The sequence below is a fragment of the Hermetia illucens genome, chromosome 7 (assembly GCF_905115235.1).
Source record: "Hermetia illucens chromosome 7, iHerIll2.2.curated.20191125, whole genome shotgun sequence".
Lineage (NCBI taxonomy): Eukaryota > Metazoa > Arthropoda > Insecta > Diptera > Stratiomyidae > Hermetia > Hermetia illucens.
In genome coordinates this window covers 15004525-15020727 of record NC_051855.1, presented here as the reverse complement: position 1 = coordinate 15020727, position 16203 = coordinate 15004525, and the positions used below count along the sequence as shown (strand labels likewise).

The window sequence follows — 16203 nt, the reverse complement described above, 5'->3', positions numbered from 1 at the left end:
GGTTTCTCTCGTCTCGACACCTCCCCCCCCTCCCCTCCTCTTGCTTACTATTTTTCCTCTGTTCGGCACATTACATTACTATCGAGGTATCCTTATTGATATGGAATTTATAGTATTCACATTCAAATAATTGAATGATGGCATTTAGTATACTCAGAGATATGAAAAAGGATGCTATTTCCGAGTTTCTAGTGAAGTTTCTCTCTAATCCTGATTGCTATTGGCACTTAAATCTAGCATTGAAGTCAGCAATCTACCGAGCCGAATGGCAATCTATCTATCAATTATTACAAATCCAGTCCTTATTTCAACATTTTCCCAACTGGATTTCTTTAAAACCGGGCGGGATCATCCATCTATTGAATTGACAAAAAAATTTGACAGGTATCTCCTGGTGCTTCCCTGCGAAATAAATGTACAGAATTCCAGAGCAGTAATTTCAAAAGTCAGCTAAAAAGTTTCAATATAATTCGTCTAAACCTTTCCTTGCCTCCGATGCTCTCTCTCCTGTCCCGCGCTCTCTCTCTCTCTCTCTCTCTCTCTCTATTTTTCCGACCCCTCTCCCCCCTTTTTCCAGTTACGATGTTCAGTACAGATAAAATATTTCTTCCTCCCCCTTCGCTTTTACACTTTATTATCCTTCCGTCCTTCGGTTTAGTACAGACACAATTTTCTCTCCCCTCTCTCGCTCTCACTCTCTCCCGGTTTCTTTTGTTTCAACTTGTTGATACAAAGTATGATATACTACACACGAATAAATAAAATATTATAGAAGGTTACAAAAATAGGGTCAGACATCCCCTACGAAGAGGAAGGAATGGGCGAACCTTCAGAAGTATTGCATGAAATTTGATTATCTTGTGAAAGCAGAAAAGGATTGGTTTGATGTGAGACAGTGTTCCCCCCCTTAGGACTTCTACTGAAATTGTGAGAAAATTCCTTTTACATCTTCTCTATCTAGAGGAGGGTAAGGATTGATTTCAAGCGAAACCTCTTTTCAATTTAAAATATTGCTTGACAGAGAAATGGGAATGAGCAAAAAACAATACAAAAAAATTAAGTTTGACGTTTAGGACAATGATGGCAATGATTTTTGGAAAATACAAAAACTTCCTCTGACTCTCAAACCTTCCCTATTCTACTTTCGAAGCTTTTTTCTATTGCGCTTTTTCTCATCGTACAAAGCTTTCCTGAGAATAACTTTGTTCGATATAAGAATTGCCCTTACATTCCCATACCCTTTTTCTCTCTCACTGTACTTTCAAACAAAACTAGAACAAAAGCCTTTTTCTTCCTCCCGCCCCTTTGTAACCCTTTCAGACTTTACTTTGAATAGGCTCAGTATAAGCTCTCTCTTCACTCCATTATAGATATTCCCACTTCATAAGACGAAGCTCTCTCTCGAATGTCCTTATTTCATGTTTAAAAATTACCTCCTCTGTTTCCTTTTTCTTTCTCTCTCCATCCTTTCTCCTAATAGTTCCAGGCAGAACAAGAAGCTTTCTTGCCAATATTTTTATTCCAACTGAAACCCCTCCCTCCATCCATACTGTACTTTACATCCAAACAGGAAGCTTTTCTCCAATAGTCCTGCTCACTTTGACTTTCTCTCAATTATTTAATCTCAGATTTGATACCATTTTCGGAAACTTTATAAAATTTTTTATAAATGGATATTTTTTCAATTGTAAAGGTCATCATTACCTCGAAGATGCAACTGTTTAAATTTTAAAGAAATTTCAAAATCCTTTTTTTGTAACGGTACTTTAAACTTATAAACCTGCAAAGTTGATAAAAGTTGCCTCATTATGTTGGAATTGATGGCAACACCGGAAACGCTTAACAGGAGAACGGTCGTTATCCCTTTTTCTGTTTTTCTCCTTCTCATTATATTTCGTACCACAATACTACGCTTTTTGGGAATATCCTTACTTGGCATGAGAGCGTTCTCGCATCCTCTCCCTGCTTTACATTATAGCACGAAGCCAATCTCCTTATTTAGTAAAAGCTTCCAGCCCTCTTTCTCCCTCTCTTCCTCTTCTCTCTTCTTTCGTCCTTTATTGATGCATCGATTTTACTTCAAAAAGGATATTCAGTCAAATATATGCGAATTCACTACAGGAGTCCTTCACGGTCCAATGGGTACCATATCTCTGCAAGAGGATTTTAAGTATACCTCTGTCTATGAATGGGGATGTTTTTGTAGGTATCCATTCCTCGATTTTTGGACCTCGAGAGGAAACGATTCGACGGGCCATATCCTGCCTCGCAAGTTGCGCGCTTATTGAACACAATAATAGGCCAGACCTTCAGCTTACCGTGGAGGTGTGTCCATAGGAAAGCAGAAATCATAAAGTCCCTTCCAAAGGGAAACACAAAGGACATCACTACAAAATAGCATACAGCAGTGTGCAGTGGATACCTTGGTATCTTCAAACCTGCCGCGATATTTTAGGGATTTTTTTTGAACATTTATTGAAATAGGATATCAGCAAAAAGAACAGATACTTTAATTTAGGGATTATTATTATTTCCTGGACATTTTTTATGGCGTCTACTTCGTGCATTGCCTTCGGTGCGAATTTCGACTCGTTTAAACTTAGCAAACCACTTCTCAATGGTTGATTTGCCTAATGCAAAGTCCAAATAATTTTTATCAAGCAAAGCCTTGGCTTCAACTGTATTTTTTTTTGCCAAAAAGCAATGCTTTATTAACATAGGAAATTTCTTTTTATCCATTTTCTTCAAACTAACAAAAGTTACTTCACTCAAAGTGCTCTATCCCAGAAACTAATAGTTTGACAGCTGTCAAATTTGCACACGTGTCTTTTTAATGACAGGGTTCACTAAACATCATATGGATTTAATACTAGTAGAGCCATCTATCGAACTTGTACTTGTATGTACTCAAGTTTCTAGACCCCCCTCCCCCCCACGATTCCACACGTTTGATAACAAATCTAAAAGCTTGTGGGTATCTTCTATGACAGACATGAATCGATTTTATTTCAAAAAGGATTTTGAATTACCACAAAACTGCTAGAAAGAATCCAAATCTGGCTCCGTTCGCAAAAGTCCCAATTTCATCTTCACTCAAGACTTGTAATAATAGAGCTAAAGGACGAGCGATGAAAGGGTCGCCATAAAAAATTGCTGTACGCTAGCAAAGAAACGAATCAAGCAAGTTGGTAAGGCAGTTTCACCAGAATTCATAAACAAGGATAAACATATTACGAACTTTTTAGACAAGAAAAAATATCTGCTCTATGCGTATGTGTCCTTACTGAAAACTTTCATTCTCCCTCTATGATCGAATAGTAGAACCATCCTCGATTATCGATGCTATGAAAAAGGTCCTTTCCTGCCCATACACATCATCGCATCATTGTCCTTTTATTGGACCCCATGGAAATGATGACGACTAGATAATAATCTTTCTAAATAAAACTCATATGCACGCAAGGGATGAACATCAAAAAGAATTTTCAGATGTTCATAAAAATTAGCAGTTTTACCTGTGTCCTCTTTTTTTTAAAGGAAAAACCTCGACTCGGAAAGAAAACTAACAATAGGCATTGTTGAAAAAGGAGTCAGTGGACGGAAGGGATGGTTCAGGCTTTGTTAATATCATTCAAATTAAGGGTACAAGTTTTAAGCTCGCAGCTATCATAGTACGACTATTACGCCACTAATTTTCCATCCCCTCAGTCTTCCATCATTTTTTTCTAAAAAGCCTCCCAAGTATCCTTACTTGAGGTTACATCAAGAGAAAAAAAGAAAGGGAGCATGAGCGAACCAGAAAGAAAGAGATCGAGAGAGAATCTAAAACAACGCACACAACAAATTTTATTTCGAGTAGGAAGGATGGTAAAAAATCCAACCCACCAAAACACCAACGGCAAGGAAAGGAAATGAAGGAAATAACGAGAGAGAAATGACGTAGGGTATCGAAAAGGACATTTTTCTACCGCCTGAAAAGAGTTTTGTGATTTTTATTACAGATAAAATGACTCCCTTTTAAGTCCGATTTGCAGAGGAAAACCTCCAAATATTTCCGAATAGTTTAGATCGCATCCCTGTGATTAGTATTTTTAGAGGCCCGGTCTTAAAGGGAAATGCCACCAAATTCACTCAAATGTTTAACGTTGATTGTTTTGAGGCCACTTTTTGGTGGCTTCATAGATGGAAAGTCCGTGGAACTGTTTCGGGCGGTAAAATTGGTAATTGGTTAGTGTCCCTTCTCAAACTAAGGATACAAAAGTAGCTGCATCTATAACGCAGACGAATCAACCTTATCCTATAAAGCACTACCTCGGGGTACATTAGCATACCGGAACGACAATGCCCTTAGGATAAAGATGTGTATGCAGAGATTAGTGTTGCAGCGCCGTTCTGATGGGTCTGAAAAGAACTCCTTAAGAGGTCAGTCCCTCTACCATAATTAAATTGCCTATGATGGTCAACGCACACTGCAACCATCTGCTCTGCCTTACTACTCACAAGTTTTGAGGTGTTTAAGGGCCTTTAAAAAGAGCCGCCAAGAGGTTCACGACGAACAGCGCTCTAGGCGGTTATCAACCAGTAAAACCAAAAACAATGTGGCTCGTGTTGAACAATTGTTAAGCTCTGATCATCGATTTTTTTGACAGTAAAGGAGTGGTCCATAAGAAGTATGCTCCTTAAGGACAGACATTTAACACTGCCTACTACGTCGATGTGCTGAAATGATTCCGGAAAAAGGACATCAGGACAAGAAAAGACATCCCCACTACCTGGAAGTTATATCACGATAGCACGCCTTACCACAACGCCCTAATATGGATATATGACAAATATGGATGAAAGACAAAAAATAACATTAACACTGAAGGAAAAAGAGGATATTGACGCCATTATGGGACCATCACTCACTCACTGCAATAAGTGATTAAGCGAAGTAGTAAAATGCTAGGCTCTCCACCCAGACGGATGGACGACCAGATATCGATACTGGCAAAGACTGCCCAGCAAGGAAGGAGCGGTGCATGCCAATGACGAGAGAATTGATGCAGCGCTAGCAAAAGTACTCAGGGAGGGACGTTGCCTGAAGGAGATAGGTAATACCCTGAACACGCTCTACAAATTCGTTGGGTCGCAGTATGATGTTCACGGATTTATTAAGGTGGTTGTTCGAAACCTTAAAGGCACCTGCGAAAAGGTCTGCGAAAAGGCCTGCGAAATGGCCATGGTGAGTTAGGTTCGACGAACCAATGCACGGCAAATACAGGACAATTGCAAGCGTCTACGGTGACCCCATTGCGGTAAGTACCTATTGTCAACAAAAGGATAGAGCGAGCCACTCAAAAAAATCCGAAATGGAAAGCTGTAGAGGGCGTAAAGATAAACAATGGAAGATACTGTTGTAAAGCTTCAAACACCGAAGAAAAGCTGAGGACCCACAGAACCAGTAAAGGAGGGAGTGCAACGTTTGGGCCTCAAATCGGGTTCACAAACGAAATCCCAGAAAATGGGAGCAAATTTTTGGACAACTGTGAAGCCAATGAAGCAGGTAAAACGCTGGAAGCCCCGTCTGGATGCAATTATTATCGAAAGCAGAAATGACCTCTCTTACGTTGAGATTCTGTAGAAGGTCAAAGGAGATCTGACGCTAAGGGAGAACTACTTCGGAAGTTTGGAAACCCGCAAAATGAAAGGACGTTCAACTACCAGAACTACCAGACGTGTGAATAGTCTTCTATTTCAGTCTTAGTCCGGTTCACGAGCGAAGTCGGCTCGTCGTGATCGGATTCGCCATTTTGTTTTGTCAAAAGCCTGATCTGGATGCAATCGCAAGAATTTCAAATCCCCATCTAGCGTATCAAGCCACCGTTGTTTCGGCCGGCGTTTTGGTCGCTTACCATCGACTTCGATATTATTATTATTATTCTATTTTAGCGTACGTCAATGAAAGCTCAAACTTTTCCCGCAATTCTGTTCTCAACTTGAGTGACATATAGGCCTTAAAGTAACTTAATAACAATTTTAAAATTGATCACAAATGATCACAAGTGCAGAAAACCAGTAGTTATATCTACTGCTAATAAAGATACGTTATCTACAAACTAGACTAGAATCAAGTCTTGTTTTCTTCAGTGAGAAAAAATGGCGGAAATCTGAAATCGCAAGTGATATAAGAATTCACCTTTCCCGCAGCGGCAAAATAAAATATCTAAATAAAATAATCTTATAATATAATTTTACTTACCGTCCATATCGATGATTAACATCTTGACTAATTTCTTGTTTTGGACCGGGCGTTACAATAGCCGGATGTGAATTAAGCACATGATGTGGTGGTGTATGAACTGAAGGCAATAGACTTGGTGAAAAACGAAACGAAAAATCACTGTCAAGTAGAAAAGAAAAGAGAAATAAACGTGAATAATATTTTATTTATTTATTTTATTTATTTTATATATTTTATTTATTTATTTTATTTATTTATTTTATTTATTTGTTTTATTTATTTATTTTATTTATTTATTTTTTTAAAGTAGGTTTTTGCATTTATATTCCTTTACATAACATTTTACTGCATTTATAGTTATCGTATTCATGGAGCCGAAATTTGGAGCGTTGAGAGCGGTTGAGAGGAATCAGGCCAAAATCCAAGAAAAGGCGTGAGAAGAAGAGTCTTCTGGCCATCCAGTATGCATGTCTGCTGCCGAAACTCTAAAGTTTAGTAAAAAATGGGGTTAATTCATAGACCCCTTTAAAGCCGTGATAGGCAACAACCAGGCGATAGGAGATATACAAAAGCTCCCGTATTTGTTGGGATACTTGCGTGCAGAGGCAAAAGAGGACGTAGCGCACCTACAACTACCCAGCAGTAACTACGAGTCTCATACTTGACGAACGTTTTGTCGACAACTGATGCGAGCGAGTGACAAGTCTGTCAGGCTTAGTCGGATTAGCTGGAGCAGCTATCATCATCATCATCATCAACGGCGCAATAACCGGTATCCGGTCTAGGCCTGCCTTAATAAGGAACTCCAGACATCCTGGTTTTGCGCCGAGGTCCACCAATTCGATATCCCCCAGCTATACCTATCCAATATTGGATAGGTAATTGGGGGGGGGGGGTCGTCTATAGCAAAACAGAAGATAGTCATGCGAAGACTCGCCATTGAAAAGGAAGTTTATGCTTCCAAATTTGGAGCTGAAAGATGCAGATCTAATAAAAAGGGTGATTTCAAAAATGCATCTGAAGCAACAGTAAATCGCTGGTGTGATTCAACGATAGTCCTGGATTGGATAAAAAAAAACCCAGAACAGATGGATAGTGAAACCTGCAAGAAAGTGAACCACTTAAAAGCTCTTTGAGGATATTCATACTCATTCCGCATCGAAGGGTGGGCGAGCCTTGTGCTGGGTACCACGTCGAAAAGCTTGGTCAAGCCAGAGTTGTCGGAGGTAATCTGAGATTGCAGGTCTGAGAAAATGGATGAGGTAATCAGGTCGGTGAATGGCATGGACAAATGGCATTAGAAAGTCGATCATGGAAATTTAGGTGTTCAAGTCGTATCGACATATTTAACGGCTGTAGAATGTTACCACGAACTGGATACTATGATATGCTGATCGCTGTGCTATATGGACATGGGAATATTATGGACCTGGTGGCAGTGGAGGTACCTTCAATGAGATAGCTCGGATCCCTCAAGATCGCACATCACTACAGAGGGAGCAGGATCAGTTTGTAGTGTCCGGTTTCTTCTATGTCAACGGCAAGCACACCATCTTACAGCGGTACCTCAGACAATTGGGTTTGTACAATATCTGATTCCTCGCGTTAACATTCCCACAGTGGCTGTGGACTTATTTCGAACTTGACGGTTCTGAGCGCAAGTCATGCTCGCTGCAAGAAGATACATTTTTGTGCTCTCCGAAATTTGTCAAAAATATTAATCATATCTCTAGGTGTGTGGTAGATGCAATGTACGAGCCACCAAACAAGCCAACATATCTCTCAGACAAGGTGGCGTCCAACATGACCGCATGGAAGGAGTTGGTGGCAACCAATAGATGGTTACATGCGTACAAGGCAACCAAACTGCATCGATGGTCTGTGACGGAGAAAGGGTGGAGGCATCGCTGATAGATGCTCGCAGTACTCGCATTAAGGGTGGTTGTCTTATCCAAGTCGATGGCATGACACTTCGGCCGACATTTTCGATATCTAGGAGAAGAATCGAGGGGCTTTTACGAAGGAAATTCATCCTGCCGAAGGTCGAGAAAATCAGGATAACAACTCTGTTCCAACCCTTCCGACGATCGCAAGGATCGGCTAATCAGTTTTCTGTCCCCCATCGATCGAAGTTGGAGCGAGCATGGTCAAGTTGAGACTGGATTGGACGTGGATTGTCGGGAATAAAACGATAAGATACTCTGTGGGCGTGTTGATCAGAAAGCGGAAGCGATAGTGGATAGGTAACACATTAAGGTAGAACGAGAACTCCATTGCGGGTTATTCATTTATATTAGTTAAATTTTGCAATTAGCACAGTTTACTATTTCTTATATTTGCGTAATATTTAATAAATTAAATTCAAATCACAAAAGTAAAAGGATATTTCAAATCTCAGTCAATTCGTTGTCGGCTATATCATTTTATATCGACAAGAAACTAGCCATAATCTCTACAGTACTACTCCAAAGTTCGATTGCAAAACTTACTGTCTACGTTCCGTCTATTGAATCGAAACGTTTTCTTTTTAAAAAAATATCGAATTCTTACCTTGTATTAATTGGTAATGACGATGGGTATGGACTCCTAAAACTAGATGCTGCTGAATATACAGATGGCGTATGCCTGCAAAGAGAGAGAAAATAGAAATACATCAGGCTTAAGTTAAGTCGACTGTTTGGCTTTTTTTTGTTCTTATACTTCAAAGTGAAGATTCAACTTTTTCTGGGATACTTTCAACACCACCGCACTCTACACCTTTCCAACAAATGTCAAAACTAAGACGGCTTCGGAAAAGTACTAATCGAGACTTTTCATTTGATACCCCACGTGATTATGTTTGGTGAAAAACAAAACCATTTACACCCCAGACTGCATGTATGACCCCCCTTAAATTCGCTGTAGAATGATGTAACTCCACTATATGCGTGAGCGTTCACAGTTCTCCCCTTTCCATCGAATTTGGTGTTAATCGCTATAACCGTTTGGGTTTGGGGTTGGGTAGACTATGACTATATTCGGCGAAAAAAATTCGTTTTGCATGTATGGGGAGCCCCCACCCCCCCCTTAAACTACACGTAAATTTATGTCACTCGTTGCATGCGTGAATTTCATAGTTCCACTATGTCGACCAAATTTGAATTGAATCGGTTCAGCCGTTTTGGAGAAAAGTGTACGTGATAGACAGACAGAGAGATGAACAGTGAATCGATTTTAATAAGGTTTTGCTTTATACGAAATTTTAAAAAAGAAACCCGCAAGCAATATTTTCTTATTGCATGACCTAACTCTAGACAAAAAAAAATTCTCTCCACACTTTTTCATCATTTCTAGCCGAAATAATGCAACTAGACATATCCAACCTAAAATCTGAAGCAAAACAATCCATAATGAGCGTCGCTCTTTTCTCCTTTAGAATAGGGTTCCGCTGTTTATGTACCTAGAACATGAAAAGAGGTGGCAAATAAATATACCCGTACCAAGCTTACACTCACTTAGTATCTCAAAATGACAACGTTAGGAAATTTCAAGAAAAGATTCAGAAGGAAAACGAAGTCAGGGAACAACATGGGGAGCGATAAAGATACAACAAGAAAAAAAACACAAAAAAAAAGACTAGGAAGCAGAAAGACATAAGATGGAGCCTAACTATTCGAAATAAATTCAATTTACGTCGATTTTCACGTTGTTCTTATTCGATAAACGAATTTACTTCGTTCGACATCTTTACTCAACGGAATCGATGGTGGTGAGTGGAAGTGACAAAAATGAGGGAAAAATCAAAGTTGATTATATTAAAAGGGGCCTTTTTTGTGCTGGATGATGGATAGGGCGTGAAATGAACAGGGAGCTTATTTTTTTAGTCCTTGATGGGGACTATCCTAGTCTATTTTTGTGAGAAAAACTAATTTCAGTTAACGCTTCTAACGTTCAACTGAGGCCTTGTCATTTGAAACTGTTAACCGTGGTCCGAGATTGTCAGTTAAATTTTCTAATGGCGCACCACCGACTCACCTACCTTAACTGATAAAGTCTCGAGGTATAGTATGCTCCTGCTCCTCATACAACTACCTTCGAAAATTTGATTTGGTGGACCCGAGCTAGACGATAGCTTGGTCGCACTGTTTCCCAACAAAGTTTCCGGAAAGTTCAAGGAAACCACGACAACTACAGAAGGAATCTGCATGCTGTTTTTCGTTTTTGGAACGCCCTTATATTCTCAAGGGCCCCCCCTCCATTGATTTAAATCCTTTCTTAATTGCGCCGGACGACCACTAAGAGGTTCCTCGAATCAGTAAGAGGGGGTGTTGACAGACCAAGTAACAGTCAAACAGACAGAGGGGCAAACTTGCGTACAATCGAACAAACGAACAGACGAAGGAGACCTAATAAGAAAATAGAGGAGATCACCCCCTGGGCCGGAGTCTTTTCAATGAATGAAATTCGTTTGCCTAATTTTTCCTGTGGACCCAGGGTTTTTGCATGGCTTTCACAACGAGCCCGAATTTTCTCTCGATAGTTCGGGGTGTCATAAATCAACAAGAAAGGGGGGGGGGGAGAGGTTGGTGGTGCGAGAATATGCTTGAAAATTACGGAGGTGATATTAATGGCAATTTAATGGATTCAAACCCTTGCTCGTATTTTCCCGCCCCTTTGAACTCGACGTCTTTGCGAAATAGATTTCTGAGTGGTCGAACTATCTTTAAGAATTGCAAATGAACTTCCGATAATAATTAGCTAGTCCTAGAAATGACTGAACTTGTTTTACCTTCGTGGGTCCCATTTCGGTCGCTAGATACCAGCCTAGGTTCCAGTATCTTGTCTGGTTCCAAACAGATATGTCCTTGCAAACAATATACATTTTTTTCAAACAAACACGGATCTTAATTTTCAATGATTCGATACAGACGGCGAGTAGCAAGACAAAGTTTCTAGGTTTCCCAACGGATTGACGGCGGACTTCTTTGAAGTGGGAATGCAAAAGTGGATTACTCGTCAGAAAAAATGCGTAGAAAAAAATGGCGACTGTATAGAAAAATAGTTTGAAGATCAACGTTTCAAACGGCGTATTTGTTTTTTCAAACAAAAAATTCATTATGCCTGAAAAAATGTGGGAACCTTATTTTTGAAACAACCCTAGTACTAACAATTGCAATAATTAGACTTCCGGTTCTAGTGGGTATTACTACGAATTTCCTGATTACATGATTGTCATCTGTCATTAATCTGCCTGTTATCTAAGACAGGCACAGAACTCTGTCTGTCTGATGTCTGAGACAGATACAAACATTTATCTGGTACACGATTACATGGCTCACTTCCTGTGATAGGCATAAGATGTCCTTTTCCAATTCAACTGGTGTCCTTTCCGGCGCCTGAGTGCGTGGGGGTACCTTTATTGGTTGCTCTAATTCTATCAATAGATCCTTTGTTCTATTCGAATTTGCAACTGGCTTTTCCTGTTTGTCTCCTATATAGATGCTTTTAGGACTGACATTTTCAGGTTCTCCACTGTCCCCTGTGGCAACGCGCCACGGAAGGAAGTCAAACCTGTCGTAGTCTTATCAAAAAAGGAACAAAAATAAATCATACAGAGGTATGGATACCACAAACCCCATTTCGGAAAGGAAGACCACTAGGCGATTGGAGGAGACTGTGGTCACTCTTGTGTCATTTGTTTTGTTTTGCCACAGGGAACTCTCAAAGTCTTTCCGGCATCCGGACAGTGTACTTACTACCTTTGTCACCTTGAGCAACCTTAGACGCGCCAAAGGAGGACCCAAAGCCAGCGCTTGAGGAATGTCGGACCGGACTACAGGTGTGGCCGACAACCGCTGAGGTATGTTCCTTCCCTTCCCCATGGTTCCCTGTGACTGAGAGGTGGTACAAAGATCAGGAGGCACCTGGAACGGCAGGCACTGTGTTTGGTAAAGGCGAGCAATCAGGATGCTCATCTACAAACAGAGGAGAAGGGTCCCCCAACATGTAAAAGGCAGCAAAAGGTAGAGAATTTGGAGGACGAGTTATATTTTATTTTAAAAAAAATATATAATATAAAAAAAATAAGCTTACCACGATGCGACCTGTGACATATCTGGACTCAGCATTGGGTATGGATATTGACTAGGAGGAAATGAATAAATTGTAGGTCTTGTGAGCCCTGTAAATAAAATAGACACATTATTTAGTTTATTTAATGAAATAGAATACTAAACATGCAAAATGGTAAAGAAAAAGAAACATAGTATATGTATAGTTACTAATTCGATTAAAATAAAATTAATCTGTAATTATAAATTGTATTGCTATAATTATAATATATATTATCTATTAATTATAAGTTTCAATCTCTGGTTGTCGTATTTTACTAATTTTCAATTTGAATACCTTCTAAAAACAGTGGAAAATTTTTAAATTTAATAATATCTTACTCAATTAAATATAATATTATTTCTATCATATATTTATTATTAAATATAATTAAACTAATTAATTAAATGAATTTAATATTATTTTGATGTTCACAAAATTAAGAAAACATTATTATTAAGTGCACAATTTGTAGAATCCTCTCAGGACTCTATTGGCACAGTTTGTAATAGTGACATTAGCGCTTGGGATGCATGAAGTAATTTGCAGCAAACGATATAATTCATTTTTTTCCCCCCCGAATTTACTTGAACTCTTACCCTCACTTCGTGAATATACGTTGACTGGATATCGAGAGAATGAAAAATAAGTGAAAGTCCAAGTAACCAAGGATAAGGGTTGGGATTGGGAGAGTGAAACATAGAGTGGCATAAGCAAGGATAGAGAACAGGGAAAGGGAAAAAAGCAAAATGTCTAGAATTACCTATTTTGTAATTATATGAGTTTAGCACTTTTACTGGAAATTTAAAATCTCAGTAAATGCAGGAAATACACAAACCCTCGAGGAAAAAAAGCAAAGGCTCCTAGAGCAAGAAGCATGTACATGAGCGAGGAAAAGCTTCCCTCGGATAGTATAAATGAAACAAAGAATGAAGGAAAGGAGAATATAATGACTTCATTGAAGTACTTCTTCGCCAGGTTCTGTTATTAACGAAAAAAAACTATATAATTCAAAGGCATTGTCAGAAATATTGCGTACGAAGCTAAAAAAAAAATAAAAGGGCGTAGGAAAGGTTTAAATTGAAGCTGAAAGTGAGGGAGACAGAGTAGGAAATTATCAGTAAAGTGCGATACTTGGATATTGCAATAACAGTGGCATTGTTATGCAGACATATATGTATAAGTTATTTACCAGGACAAAACTCCAAGGAGTATGTATGAGGGGTAAAACGAAAGATAGGGAAATAAAGACAGCCAAAAAATTGGGGAAAAAGAATACTAGCAACTACACAATGCCCTATATTATTACTTCTGCAAAATGTTATCCAGTTAGATAGAAATTTTCAAAATTAGTCAACAGAATATAGGAATATGTACTTAACAAAATTTCAAATACACGGAAACTGGTAGGTCCTTTTTTACATATGTATCTTTCCCCCTCAGGATATAAATCTATTTCGAAAACCGTAGAGTTAGAATCGCTAAAATTACAAATGCGTGTGTCCTTCTTTATTCAAACGTTGAGTGTGTGTTGTACATAGATACCAGATCAAGTAACCGTCGAGAGCAGTACAATCGGTGCCAGCCGAAACCAACCGCAAGGACCTCCCGTAGCGCGGCAGCAGACGAGCTAGTAGTTCGGAGTTTCAACTGCCGTCAAGTTGGGTCTAGCGAACACCAACCATAGTGCTCCTAACCCGAAGCCGTCGACGCCAGGAGCCTCCTCAAAAGCAATGATCGACAAGAATATCGGTCACTGGAAATCAGCTAAGAAGCGAAGGTCCATTGGAATCCTCCTTTAAAGCGAATACCAGAAGGCCATGCATATTCTCGTCAAGATAGCGAAGAATAAGGAAGTCGGTATTGTTGACGAGCAAGATGAAAAGGACATGCTTAAACACCAGATGATTGTTGAAGAATATAACATCAAACGTTTGGCAGACGAGCAGAAGGCGAAGCCCACCATGTGTGGCACTGGTAAATGGTAATTTTGGTAGCGTCAAACTAAAGCCAGAGGTGCGAACCAGCGTTAGAACCAGGCTGTTTGAGATGGTCATGGTGAACACTTGCCCTTGCTTTGATTCCTCTCAGGTAGTCTGTGGGTTCACGTTATAACTTGCGAGGACCAATTTTACAGGAACTTTCTCGGTCAGTCCATCGCTAAGATCAGTGACCAGCCTTGAAGGGCCTAAAGCTCAAAGTCATCCCCTACGACGAGATTCCCAGGAAATCGGTCGTTCACATCTGGTTTCCGAAGATCTGTATGGATAAGGACAAGCTTGTTTAATCCTTCCGCCTTCAAAACCCCAGGATTCCCATGGATGACTGGGTAGTTATCAAGGAGAAGGAATTCCAGAGCAAACAGCCAACCTTTCCGTGTTCCGTATAAATGGAGAGTGCCTAGAGGCCTGGAAAAGTGAGACTACAAAGCGCGGTTAGGAGTCAGGAATGCGAAGGTGAAAATGTTCCGCTCTGGAAAATCGCATCACGACCTGGATCCAGTCGACGCCGCCAACGAACGTTGGAGAAGATGACGATCGGAAGTCCGAAGGGGACTGACGAACCACCTACGCAAGCAGCTCATGCTGTATGTAGCAGAGATAAATCTGAAGCACACAAAGTGTGCCTCGGCTAATCTGTTTATCTTCCTTCTTGAGGACTAGGGTCGCATTAGTACAGGAGCGACATCGACGCCTAGGTTCGCACTTCCGATGGCCCGCCACGCCCTTACCCTTAGGGTTCAGTAGCTTTCGTTATATTTTCAGATCATAATCTCTCCCCCCCCCCTCGTGCCCTTTCTATCCTACTAAAAACATCATACTCATTAAATGATTTCCTGAACGGATTCGATCAATTTAAACAAGTCATTAAAAAAGGAGCTAAAATATCCCAGCATCAGCAAGCGCATACGACTTGCATGGTATATTTCAACCATCAACTGCCTCAGTTGATTAGAAGAAAACAGTCGACTTAGGGACTCGTTAAACACGTGACCTTAACGGAGCAAGTTAGATGCATTATAGTCGTGGCTTTTCAGCTCCCATTCTAATTATAATGATTTATTTCAAGTACACAGCGTAACGCACTCATTGAAAATTACGAGAACAAATCTGTAAACCATATTTTAATGGTTTTGGTTTCGATCAAGAAAAACCTAAAGACGAGGGTTGATTTGTCATAATCGTCATCCCCCTCTAATGTAGTCCTCAATGAGTCAGTATCAATACTTCACGTGACAGTTACCATTCTTCGGGTTACCAGAAATTTGTAGAAACCCAGAAACCTTCCCCCTTTACTATAATCGGAAACTTAAAAGGAATCTTTATCACTAATTTGGATTCTGGCATATTACCAATACATATATCAGTTTAATAGGCATAAAATGTTACGTGAGTGCCTGGTGGCAATATTTCTACTAAGCACGTGACAAATCATTCCGAAGGATATACTTTGTCGTTACACTTTAATGATTCAATAATTTGCCTCGTTATGTTTTGAAAACTACCACACATCTCAAGTAAGGACGTGCAGGGGAAACGAGTAGAATACAATGCCATAAACGTCTTTGGAGACTCTAGCCAAACATGAGTATCTGTATCTGTATCTCTAGACTCAATCAATCTTATCAAAAGAAAACTTGTGAGTCTAAGATTAAGCTAGATTTGACGACGTTCGTCGATAATTCTTAAGTAACAATAGTCGGCCTATTTGAAGAATTGAGGTAGCCGAAAAATCACATCAACCAATCGAACAAAATAGGAAGAGGACCAAATTAATCACGGAGACAACTTAAACGCCAAGGGGCCGAAAGGAAGCCAAGGAAGCATGAAGGAATTTCACAGGAGCTAACTTTGAATATAAGGGAGAGAGAAGAAAATGTTGTCTGG

General features: G+C 39.7%; 1 protein-coding gene across 5 annotated transcripts in view; it reads right to left on the bottom strand.

The window, feature by feature from the left end:
• The window catches only part of LOC119660910 (protein pangolin, isoforms A/H/I/S), a 160892-nt gene that overhangs the window by 40608 nt on the left and 104081 nt on the right, over positions 1–16203 (bottom strand). For all 5 annotated transcript variants that reach the window (XM_038069871.1, XM_038069870.1, XM_038069873.1 and 2 more), the window contains exons 6-8: positions 12299–12386; positions 8777–8851; positions 6245–6385 (exon numbers count right to left, since the gene is read on the bottom strand). In XM_038069871.1, coding sequence (XP_037925799.1) covers positions 6245–6385; positions 8777–8851; positions 12299–12386 — 304 coding nt within the window. The remainder of the gene's footprint in view (positions 1–6244; positions 6386–8776; positions 8852–12298; positions 12387–16203) is intronic.